Source organism: Monopterus albus, unplaced genomic scaffold (genome assembly GCF_001952655.1).
Source record: "Monopterus albus unplaced genomic scaffold, M_albus_1.0 scaffold122.1, whole genome shotgun sequence".
NCBI lineage: Eukaryota > Metazoa > Chordata > Actinopteri > Synbranchiformes > Synbranchidae > Monopterus > Monopterus albus.
In genome coordinates this window covers 470,055-482,456 of record NW_018128002.1, presented here as the reverse complement: position 1 = coordinate 482,456, position 12,402 = coordinate 470,055, and the positions used below count along the sequence as shown (strand labels likewise).

General features: G+C 40.9%; 2 protein-coding genes across 2 annotated transcripts in view; one reads left to right on the top strand and one right to left on the bottom strand.

Annotated features, from left to right (window-relative positions):
• cilp2 (cartilage intermediate layer protein 2) overlaps positions 1–4,480 on the top strand; it is an 11,188-nt gene extending 6,708 nt beyond the window's left edge. Inside the window, exons 6-8 of the mRNA XM_020612283.1 lie at positions 49–206; positions 1,350–3,778; positions 3,865–4,480. Of these exons, the coding sequence (XP_020467939.1) occupies positions 49–206; positions 1,350–3,766 (2,575 nt within the window). The 3' untranslated portion in view covers positions 3,767–3,778; positions 3,865–4,480. The remainder of the gene's footprint in view (positions 1–48; positions 207–1,349; positions 3,779–3,864) is intronic.
• Positions 4,481–8,404: 3,924 nt separating this feature from the next.
• Positions 8,405–12,392, bottom strand: LOC109966956 (Rieske domain-containing protein). Its single transcript, XM_020612227.1, has 3 exons — positions 12,031–12,392; positions 11,674–11,789; positions 8,405–11,191 (listed from the first exon to the last, which is right to left on the bottom strand). Exons 1-3 carry the CDS (start codon positions 12,218–12,220, stop codon positions 11,093–11,095), a joined length of 405 nt encoding a protein of 134 aa, XP_020467883.1. The 5' UTR covers positions 12,221–12,392; the 3' UTR covers positions 8,405–11,092.
• Between the last annotated feature and the right edge of the window lie 10 nt (positions 12,393–12,402).

Sequence of the window (12,402 nt, the reverse complement as noted above, 5' to 3'; positions counted from 1 at the left end):
AAAAAAATTACAAAATGTAATTTTAAAAAATGTATTATTTTTCCAAAGGTACCACAATGGGACTCTGCTGGACAGGAAAGTGTACAAGTATGAAGAGGATCTTGTACTGTCGGACCTAAAGCTGGAGCAGTCAGGAGAGTATTACTGCAAAACCAGCAGCCCTGCAGGCAGCATCAAGTCCTCTCCAGCCTTCCTCACTGTGATTGGTATGTATTATATGGTCTAGCACCTCAGACTAGGAAAGCTTCAGAACATAAACTAGTCCTTCAGACACTTCCACCATCACAGAAAAAAAAGTCATATCACAAAAGATGCAATGTGCAGAACAGGACTTGCCACATTAACAGAACACCAGGGTTAATCCGATGGATCAGAGGAGGGTGCGTGGATGACATATACTCACCACTTTCTCAAAAAAACAAAGACAAAGACAAATAGAATTGGAAAATAAAAATATCAGGCCTTGCAGAATGCAAAGGAGAATGTTTTATTATGTTTATATTGGTTGAAGGTCTGGCTTTATAAACAGATGGCTATGTGAGATGGCTCTGGACTTTACAAAACCTCATACCCAATTTCACCAGAACACTGTGTTGAAGTGAAATCCAAGATTGTCAATAAATCCTGTTTCTTTTCTTTCTGTGTCAGACAAGTATGCATTTCCACATCCCTGTGGGAGTGCTACACACTGGTTATATCCTTCAGGTGCTTGTTAGCTAAGACACAGATTAACAAACAGGGGGGTTTTATGAAAGGTGCTGAAGCAATTCGTCCCAGGCAAATCCCTGAACTCCAAAGGTTAATAAGGCAGGAGCCACTGCATAGGTGGGGGACTACACCTGCATTTCAGAGCACGATGACAAAGACATCTTATTCTTTCAGCCCAGTGCAGTTTCTTCTTTTCACATTTTGTATTATGCAAAGGTTTAATTTAATCTTATATAAAATATGTTAATTTCCGTTTATTGAGGTGTTATTGAGGTGTGAACAGAATTGTTTATCAAAGGAAACGCAAAAGTCTGACTGTAAAGCCATCAGCAAAACTGTAATGGTATTTCATTCACATCACATTGCTTCTCCTGCTTTCAAATAATGATTTACTTAGGAAATGGGGAGCTTTAAAAGTACACTTGACCCTACAGTAAGCTGAACCATGATATCATGCACACTGATTCTTCTGCCAGTGTTTGGGTGAACAATCATTCCCAGCTTGATAGTTGGTAAATAAATGTTCTCTTCAACTTCATGTCATTCACATTTTAACATCTGAACTGGCGTGCATAAATTCTGTGTGTGTCTTTTGTTAGTGTCATATCAATGCTAGCTGTAAGTTATTGTTTAATTCACAGCCAAAGGAACACCAGCGTGCAATTCCACTCCTGAAACACACTTAATCAGACTGCCCATTGACTGTGTTCAACCTGGGACTGACTCTAAGCACTACAATGCCGGCCGCTGCCCTCACAACCAATGTGCTGGCTCCTTAGACTATGATATGCGCTGCAAAGATGGAGCTGGTTTCTGTTGTGGGGTTCAAAAGATGGAAAGTCGAATCATTGACTGTGGGAGTTACAGTCTTCCTATCCGGGCTGTCACACAGTGCAGCTGTCAGAAATGTGTGCAGCCAACTGTGCTGGTTCGTGGTAGAGTGGTCGTAGCTGACAATAATGAGCCTCTACGTTTTGGGCACATCTTTATCGGAAAAGAGAGGGTGGGCACCACTGGATATCAAGGAGGTTTCATGTTGCAAATAACACCAGATACACAGAGATTAGTAGTGAATTTTGTTGACCCTACTCAGACGTTTCTTGACACTCCTAAGGTGTTCATCTTTGACAAGAAAGGTGGATCCATCTACCATGACGTAAAGGTGATGAGAAAGCAGGCCCCGATTGACATCAATGCAGGAGAGACAAACTCTATTGACCTGGGAGATATTAAAGGGGAAGATCCCATTGGTCAGTTAGTCATTCCTCCCAATTCCTTCCATAAGGACAATGGAGACGTCTATGAAGGAACTGTAAAGGCCAGTGTAACATTCATTGACCCAAGAAATATCACCACAGCAGCTGCAACCCCTGGTGACCTCAACTTTGTGGATGATGAAGGTGACATGCTACCTTTGAGGACCTACGGCATGTTCTCTGTGGACTTCAGAGATGAGACCAACAAAGAGGTGCTTGGAGCTGGAGCAGTTCAAGTCCTCCTGGACACACAGCACGTCAAAATGCAGGAGCACATTCCCAAAATGAAACTGTGGTCTTTAAACCCAGACACAGGTGTCTGGGAAGAGGAGAGTGACTTCTCCACAACCACAACAACTACTGGTGGTCATGGGCGGAGCAAACGAGAGGAGCGCACCTTTCTCATAGGCAACATGGAAATCAGAGAGCGAAGGCTCTTCAATTTAGATGTGCCTGAAAACAGACGCTGCTATGTCAAAGTCCGCGCCTACATGAGTGACAAGTTTCTTCCTAGTGAACAGTTAGAGGGTGTCGTGATCAGCCTGATAAACCTGGAACCCAAACCTGGTTACTCCTCTAATCCCAGGGCATGGGGTCGCTTTGACAGTGTCATAACTGGACCCAATGGGGCCTGTTTACCGGCTTTCTGTGATGCCAAGAGGCCAGATGCTTACACAGCTTATGTCACTGCAATGATCAGTGGGGAAGAACTTGAAGCAGCTCCTTCCTCTCCCAAGATGAATCCAAACATCATTGGAGTATCCCAGCCATATCTCGATAAATTAGACTACCAACGCTCTGATCATGAGGATCCAGCTCTGAAGAAAACAGCTTTCAGAATTAACTTGGCAAAGCCTAACCAAAACAACTTTGATGAGACCAATGGGCCAATATATCCATATCAGAATTTGATAGCATGTGAAAATGCCCCTGTTGATGCAAATCATTTCAGATTCTTCAGAGTGGAAAAGGACAAGTATGAGTACAATGTTGTCCCCTTTGAGGAAAATGATTTGACAACCTGGACAAGAGACTACCTCTCATGGTGGCCTAATCCCCAAGAGTTCAGAGCATGCTTCATTAAGGTCAAAATCCTTGGACAGAAGGAGGTGATGGTCAGGTCAAGGAATCTAGGAGGAACACACCGGGTGACTAACGGCAAACTTTATGGCATTAGAGACATTCGGAGCACCCGGGACATGCGAGAGGCCAACACCTCAGCAGCCTGTTTGGAGTTCAAATGCAGCGGCATGTTGTTTGATCAAGCTGATGTAGACCGATCTCTCATAACAGTCCTCCCACAGGCGAACTGTCACAGGATCAGCACTAATAACCTCCTGCAAGAGTATCTCATCAAACACCCACCAGTTGCTCTAAACAACGAGTCCCATGGATTCACCATGCTGGCCCCTGTTGATCCTCTGGGACACAACTATGGCATCTACACAGTCACAGACCAGAATCCCAGGGTGGCCAAAGAGATTGCTATTGGGCGCTGCTTTGATGGCACCTCAGATGGTTTCTCAAGGGAGATGAAGTCAGACACTGGAGTGGCACTGACCTTCAACTGTCCAGAGAGGAAAATTAACAGGGAGAGCCTTTTCCAGCGTCTGCAGACAAACCCAGGTTTGACACTGTCTCAGATGGCAAGGGACATGAGGGAGATGGAGGGTCGGCAGGTGCAGAGGTCATCTACCCGGGTGATGGTCTATCCTTCCGAGCAGCAGGGCGGGACCCAGAGTCGCAGAGGCAGCTATACAACCAGGAGGAGAGTATCCACGCGCACACAGCAACGCCAGTAGAAGTGCCAAGAAGTAGGTTTAGATAAGATAATTTGGTACAAGTTTACACCAATGGCAATATCAGAATGATTTATATGTCCTTTCCTTTTTACTTCCAGGTCTTCAGTTGAGACTCATACAATGGCACAGTATCAAAGAAGTAAAAATTGTCTGTGGATGAGTATGAATTCTCTCTTGATTATGAAAATTGCAAAACTGACATAGATATCAATTCACCAAAAGCATCAAGTGTGATTGAAGAGATTCATTAGTCTTCTACTTACTTGAAGGGTTTGGTATGTTCACTTTTCTCTCCCCCTAAAAGACACCTATAGTATCATTTGTCTACATGTAACACAGTTACTGGAATTTATTTAATTGGCTGTGGTCTAATTTTAGCAATGAGCAGATTTCAGCTGGCTTTAGTGAATGTAACTTTTATAGATCTAATTAATGGCATTCAGTTCTTCCAGGTGTTTGTTCATGTCAGGCCCCAAGCACTTCATAATTTGCTATTGCTTTCCATTGAACTCACACTTTTCTTTAAGATCAAAATGTCCTGTCTGCAGCAGACACTGAGCCCTTTTCCTACAAACTCAGAAACTCTACTAATGGGAGGCACACTCAGAAGAGACAGTGGGGTGACGTACACTATGCCACCCAGGGAACAGAGGATGTTTTCAGTCTTCTTGCTTCTTAATGTTTTTCATTAGAGTACCTTAAAGGCAACCATGGACTTTTTTCTGTTGTTGACTAATGTGTTTGTGAGCTGCTTTTATGTCTTGTGCAATAACTATGCAGTATAATTTAACTTGAAAATTATTAAAAATTAGCATGTAACAAACTATTACAGTACATAAAAAGTGCTGCTGGCAAATGACATGACTCCTTCAGTACATGTGGCACGTGGTGTGGTATAAGGTGTTTGTACGAGATCTTGCACAAGACTCATTTTGAGTGATCTAAGCAAGTAATTTCCCAGCTTTGTAATCATTCTTTCATTCTTTGAACTGCATAGAATCTATTACTTTTTTTTGCTTTGCTGCTTGTCACAGCTGATTTTACAATTCGAAAATCACAGTAATTTTTTCAGTTTAAGAGAGCGGTATTATCAGTGGGAGTTAAAGCTCCCAGTGGAGCCAAAACCTTTGTATCATCATCCTCTAACACCTGAGCAATATGTAAGAAGTAACTTCTGATTTTCCTGGACACATTTTCATAAATACTGTCACTGTGACAATATGTGTAACGATATTACTTTAAAGTATACACCTTGATATTTATTGAATCAGATAGGTTATTAAGCTAAAGAATATCTGATTATTTTAGCTGAAGTCTGTAAAAGGAAAAAAAGTCAGATAATAGCTCCAAGTTTATTTATCAATAAAATGAGCTCTTACAGACCCTTAGCAGAAACTCTTCAAGCTGAACTACTCTAAAACCAAAGAAGGGGGACCATCAAAGAAACCAACAAAGGCTGATAATTATATAGAACATTAACATGAGAACTATTAAAACATTCGAGCCCAAATAGCCAAATTAGTTAAGCTCCAGGAATGAAGCTCAGTAAAAAATAACATATTGAGACGAAGTGGATTTACCATCAATGCCAATGTGGAGTTATGTAAATGAAATGTACTGTATTGTAACCTCACACTTGTACTTTGATACACTTTAAAGAACTACTGTATCTCTGTCCATTATGTACTATGAGCAACAAACTCCAGAAAGACACTAAAACTGGAAAAAACTATAGTGTGACCTCTTGTGATGCCTTCATCATCAGTGCTGACCTCTCTAATGACAGGCATGTGGGCCATCCTCAGCAGAAGAGTTAGAATATAGAAATGGAATGGAAAATTCCCTTGCTATAGACATAGCATCCACCCTGTAAGGAAAATGATGATTGAATCCAGGTGTGGGAAGGGATAAGTCCTTTGCCATGGTGTCTGAGGTCAGCTGAGGAGGCCCAGCAGCTGTAGAGCAATTGGAGGAAATGTTACATCAAAGACATAAGAGAAAAAGATTATCTAAAGATTTAATCACACTGGGGCACTGTTTGGTAAAAGGAAAAAAGCAAATGAAACTATTAGAGGTCTTTGGCCTCACTAGTCCATCACTATAAAAGTATTTGCACATGAAGTACATGAAGGAATGCAGGTTTTTGGAAACTGTTTTAACAGAATAATTGGCTTATTCATGAGGAGATGAATCCGTCCCTGGTAGGCTAGTGGTTAAGGCGCAGTGCTCCTGCTGCTGCAGTCAGGGTTGTGTCAGGAAAGGCATCCGGCGCAAAACGTGCCAAATAACATATGACGATTCTCTGTGGTGGCCCCTAAGATGGGAAAAGCTGAAAGTGACTTTTTATTCATGAGGAGATGAATTACATGGACAAGGTAACAATAACAGCTTGAATAAACATTATGCATGGGAAGTAAGAGCTTTCCAGTTACATTGTTTTCTGGGGAACGTCAGAGGAGATAAAATAACTTCTGCAGTGTTTGGTTAATGTTTTCCATGTCTTTAGAATCAAATAAAGTACAGAGTACAGGCGCCAATTGAACAGATAAAACACCAAAGATTTATTTATTTATTTATTTATGAATATTTGTGGAGTGGTAGTAGTAGTAATAGGGAGTCATTCAATGTTAATAACAAAAATATGGTTTAATGGAGCTTTTTAAAATGGAAAGTTTGACATTTTGCGAAATATGCATATACTATTTGCTTACTTAGCAAGAGTGAGATGATAGTGATACCGTGCTCATATCTGTATGGTAAATATGAAGTTAACAGGTCTTCTGGTAAACTCAGCTTTTGTATGAATGAAAAAAAAACAGTATTATAATGATTGCAAAATTAATTTAAAAATTTGAAGCGGATTTTTTTTTAAACACGTCACCTGAATTTGCCTCTCTGTCACAGAATTCACTGGGTGCATGTAATACTGACGGGCACCGTGTAACTTCAGGGCAGAAAAGCACAAATCCACCAGAAATTCACAATTTAACAGTAACTTAAGCATGAACAGATTTTCTCTTCTATACTGTCCAGCTGGTCTCAGAGAGATCATAATTTATACAGGATGTTATCCTTGAACCTTTCCACCACTTTCTGGAGTACACAAAGTGAGGTGTATATTTGCCACTGTGCTCCAGGATGCCATCCTGAGCTCCAGTTAAAAAAAGTATGATAATCCTTTGTAAACGCTTAACTATTGCATGGCAATGGCAAGCTCCTTGTTTCTCTCTGAATTTTTGTGTTAACTGTATGTTTTATGAAATCTGCTAGAAATGTATGAACAAGAAACTGTAAATAAATTTTTTGTGTAAACATTTTGATTTTGTCTTGAGGAAACATGGAAAAGTCAGAAAAGTTTTAAAATGTCTCATTTCTGGAGGTAAGCTTTTGTCTCCGAGTTTCTCCTGCAGAAGCTACCAACCCCGAGCGACTCCACAGCAGCTCATCTGGCTATCTGCAACGCTCCATCTCCTGAGGTAGCCTGCACCAGCTCCTCTACTACCTGGGCCTTTCCCCTGCCTCTCACAGCCTTCTACGTATCCACATCACAGCAGTTCACCTCCAGATTTTGCGCACTCCTACCAACCTGCCTCTGGGTTTGCTGGATGACTCCTCTCCTGCACTCCAGCCCTCGAGTTATCTACTGACGCCACTGGGCCTCTAGCCAGCCAGCTACAACTCCTGTATCTGCACTAGTCCTGCAACTGCAGGGTTCACCTAGAGCACACTGACCTGAACCAATTCCCAGCCTGCAGTCGGTGTCCATCAGCTTTGTTCACTGTACTTATAATAAACACTCCTTTTGACCAGAACTGTGAATTTGCTATCTGAGTCCAGCCTGCTTCTCTCACCTCCCAGTGAAAGACACACCAAACAACTGTAGTTCACATAAGAAACAAGAAAGGGGCAAAATGCACTAAAATTCAATGGGCATATGAAAAATTATTTGTACAGATAAAACTAAAGTCTAATGTGAATGCTGGTTTCTTCTATGTCTTGATCCCACTCATGGGATGTTATGCCAAGATGTAAAAAAAAAAGAAAGAAAAAAGAAACCCTCCAGTGTTTACTGACTTTTCCACTGACAAAAAATAGCTACACCCTCCCAGATGAGTTATAATGCACACAGCCAGATATCTGGTGCACACAACATTTTTAGCCAGTGGAATTATTATTGTAATAAGGTTGGGCAAGAATGAGCACAGTAGGGGGGAAAAGGAGAGTGTTGAGCCACTGTGTCACTGACACCTTCTTGACTGCTAACACAATATGAGTTACTGCTCTCACCACTTAGAAATTAGTAACTACACTCACGTCAGTGCACACACATTTCACTTTTCCTGGGTCAGTGGTGCATTTCAGGTCATGAGCTTTCCTCTGGTGCCTTTTAACCTTCATGTTGTTTTCATTTCATGCTAAACAACTTGGTGTTCCCAGTCAAAAATGACCGCTCCATTAAAACTCATCATAAAGAGTGTAATAATACATATATTATCACTATTTATTGTGTTAAAATTTTTTATCAACAAGTTCTTGTGAACATTACAAGTTTAAAACTTCTATTTGTTATTTATGGCCTTTATGCCTCATTGATCTGAGCTTGAATTTGCATTCCAAAAAACATAATTTCTGGATTATTTTGACTATAATAAATAATCCGATGAAACATAGTAAACTGTTTATCACAGACTACTTTGGGTCAAAGTTACCAAGGACATTTGTTTTGAAACCATTTAAAATTTTTATACAGTCACATAAAGTAACACCTGTTGTGGTCCTGGTCAAAAGTGACCAGGAATATTTTATTTGTGTACAAAGGAAATTATCCCAAAACTACACTTGACAATTTCATAATATTCCACGATCAATGTCTTAATACATTAAAGAAGAACTAACAAGAACAATAACATTACAATGTTCATCAGTCTATCAGATGTGTTTTATACTGCTTGAAAGGGCTGCGTCTACTAAAAGCAACCACACGCTCATCCACTGTGCTGTTTGGACTTGGGTTATAGATGAGGATGGCACGCCACCCACTTGTCTCAAACCTCTCTGATCGCTGCCAGTTTGTCTTGTTGACAATGGCCTGGTTTTGTATCACAGTTGTCAAAGTGAATCACCTGTGACAACATGGGTGGACTTACATGGTGGCCCGAAAATTTCTGACCAGACTCTGCTTCCCATAAACTACTGGCAGATTCATTTCCTTCCAGTTGTCTTTGTAAATCCGTTTCCCCTCCAAGTTGGTCATGTTTATCACTGTGGTTTTGATGGACTCAGTTCAAAGCAGGATTTGATGCCATCAATCCAGGATATGGCATATTTTGTAGGTCCTGGAGTCATCCTGATGACATTTTCAGATGAAAGCCTACCTGGATTCTCAGGTGGGGGATGAAGACCAGGATAAGTTCCCATTCTTTGAAATGTGACAGCAGCCTCAGCATGGCCATCCTCTTCATCACTGGATTCCTCCTCATCGGTTACTTCTTGGTCTGGATTATATTTCATGTCATCTTCATCTTCTGACACTTCCTCCTCTAATCCATCCTCACTGTCAGTTTCCTAGCCTCTTTCCGTGTCACCAGTGTGGTGATCAAATGTGCAATCAAGAGCCTCACTTATCAACCTGCCATGGTGCTGCCATACAACGAACTGTGAGCAAGACCTTATATACCAAAGCTATGAGAAAAATTCAGTGCTATTGAAACAATGTTGCAACTGTCTGTGAGAACTGCCAACACAGGTGTTGTTCACATGGGAGAGAGACTCTACTGGGCAAAGGTTCCTGTAGTGGTTTCCAGGGAGCCCAAGGTGTGTGTGTGTGTGTGTGTGTGTGTGTGTGTCCATCTGACAAATAAGAATGTACCTGAGCTCAGTTTTTTACAGTAATTGTTGTCTCCCCCATTCATTTCTACTGACCGGTCATTTTTGACCACGAACACTAAGAGTGTTCAAAAGTTGAATAAAGCAAACAAAATTGTATGCAAATTGATACTTCATATTTTTGTGTTGAAATCCTTTGTGGACAAAGCCATGGAATCCAAGGTCAGTCTGATCAAATTACCTACATTTTTCAGAGATAAAATTTTAAAACAATCGAATTTGACCAGAACACAACATGAGGGTTAAAGGCTATTTGCATACCTGTCTACGTACAGTCCAGGAATGAAAAGAAATGCTGGTGGAGACATCTTAATACTGGGAGTGGCACCAATCGTAATTCCATTGCCCTGCAAGTGTGTTCTATTTGCTGGAACTTTATGCGGGTTAAAAACAGTCCAGAAGCTCTAGAAATTCAGAATTCTGTTGAGTGACATCACTGGAATAATTATTCAACCAAAGGCCACAACTCAACAAGTGTGGCAGCTTGTCTGTCAGTGGAATAGTTTGAGACTACAGTGTTGAAGAAAAGGAAAACTGTGAGAGTAACCATGAGACCATTTAGTTTAGTTAGATATTAGCAGTTGAAAGAACATGGTCATACATATCAATCTGTTAAATAGAAAATCTTCCACTAACTATGTAGAAGCTTTATGCTCATAAAAGGAAACCTATCTTGCTTATTCCAATACACTGGCAGTTATTTTTGGACCTCAAAATTACACCACATAACAAGTGATAATTAGCATCTGGATGTTTTGCCAAGACATCAGGGGGACATCCATTTTACTCATCTGCACTATTGATTTTATCCTCCTTCAAATCACTAGATTAGTGCAATATTTCTCACACATTGTAATGCCTCCCATCACTTGTAATAAGACAGCAAGACACAAAGGTGTCATTTCTACCTGCATTTGAATTCATCCCATAATAGCAATTATAATTTGTGCACATTGTCAGTTTGTATTTAAATTAGAGGCAATATTTAAGGGTCTGTGTCCAAACATAAAATAGTTTCTTATTAATGTATACAAGACTGGGCAGGTATGGTAGAGAGCTTGAGGAATGGGATGTAAACCTTTCAGTCAGTTTCAACAAAAAAATGCAATGGCTACAGTATATTGCATGTTTACCACTGTGTTGGTGTGTTATCAAAAACAGCAGTGAGCTCTCCCTGCCAGTAAGGAAAACAATTTCATGATGTCATGCCCTCATCAGACAATCCTCTTGATATCATCCTGAGTTCACAGAAATGAAAGTGAAAAAGGTTTTCAGAAAATGACAGATAAGGCTTGGGAATGTTTCGAATGGCTTTGGGTTGTGGAACAAGCCTTAAAAATAGCCAGAGTGAGCTCGCTACAGGCAGGAAGCTCCACAATCGGAGAATCTGAGGTCTTACAAAGGGCTGAAGGATGACACAGTCTGGTGTGCTGAGGCTGTTCAGCTTTTCGGATCTGCAGGAAAAGGCTGTAAGGACAGATGACTGGTATGTTTCACATACACACTGCTGTCCTCCAGCTTGACTTCATACACTTGTTGCTGAAACAATAAAACAGAGACATAAGAGCTGGAAGATGGAAAAGAAACACCCCACTTTGAGCTACTGTGGAAACAGCACATAAACTGGATTAAATATCAATGTTAACAAGATGAAAAGCTAGTAAACCCTCCTGTGAAAACTCTTGACTTTGATGCCAACAGAATACTTGTGGTTATATTTCTTCGACTGTTTGGTAGTTGAAATCATGCCAATATACAAAAGACATTAGATTAGAAAATGGAAAATAAGGAAGAGCTTGTGGAATCTGAAGCAAGTCTAGACTGCTCATTAAACTTTACTACTTAAAAGTTGATCATATGACTTTTTACCTAATTCAAATGATTAAACAAATCTATACAAGAGAAAAGTACCCAACTACAAATAAAATAAATATTTTTATACAGAGCACAGGAAGATATTTAGATATTCTGGTGGAAAAATAACTGGATATTATGAAACTAAGCCTTATTTCATCACTGACCTGTAAGAAGGTCCCTGACTTCCCAGTCCTGAGGTCAAAGTTGTAGTCATGCCAAGGACAGAAAACCTGCAGGACTGCATCAGCCTCCTCGATGTCCCCCTCACACAGGGGACCACCTGGGGGGGAGACAGGAAATCGAAACAAATACTTAGTATCCACACAATGACTTCTACATGTGATTGTGACGCATCAAAAGGGACATGATGCCGTTCAAGTGGCGAAACAATGATCTTCATATTATGTGCTGTTGAAGTTACAGTCATCAGATGCATTAACCGTAGGCTACTGGATGTAATTCACATAACGGGTTAATCTAAGCGAGTACGGATCTGGGTGTTGATAGGTTGATTCTTTTACCAGAGTGTGAACAACGGGCATCCATTGCGAAAAACTCCCCCTTCACATAGAAGAGGCAGACATCTGAGTTGTGGCCGAAGGAGGAGTACATTAGACGGCAGCGCTTCTTGGAAAGCTCCGAGGCTGGGCCTATGAGTCTCCATGAAACACCATCCGCGTTTCCCTCTTCGACTCTGGAGCCAGAAGCCATAAAAAACGGCGAAATGTAATGGTTTTCCAATTATCGCTGCACCAGGGCTTCAATTTTTCCCTCGGTACAAATAGATTTGGCAGCTCGGCGCAAATATTCCATATTAAGCAGGAGGTCGACCACGGCCAGCCGTGCGCACTGAGCTGCATCCAGCAGGGACACCGTCACCAAAGCAGCGTCGT

Coding starts and splice junctions, on each gene's coding strand:
- LOC109966956 (XM_020612227.1), bottom strand. CDS start 12,220: ATGGCTTCTGGCTCCAGAGTCGAAGAGGGAAACGCGGATGGTGTTTCA. Junction 11,790..12,030: donor TGCCCGTTGTTCACACTCTG/GTAAAAGAATCA, acceptor TCTCCCCCCCAG/GTGGTCCCCTGTGTGAGGGG. Junction 11,192..11,673: donor AGTCAGGGACCTTCTTACAG/GTCAGTGATGAA, acceptor TTATTGTTTCAG/CAACAAGTGTATGAAGTCAA.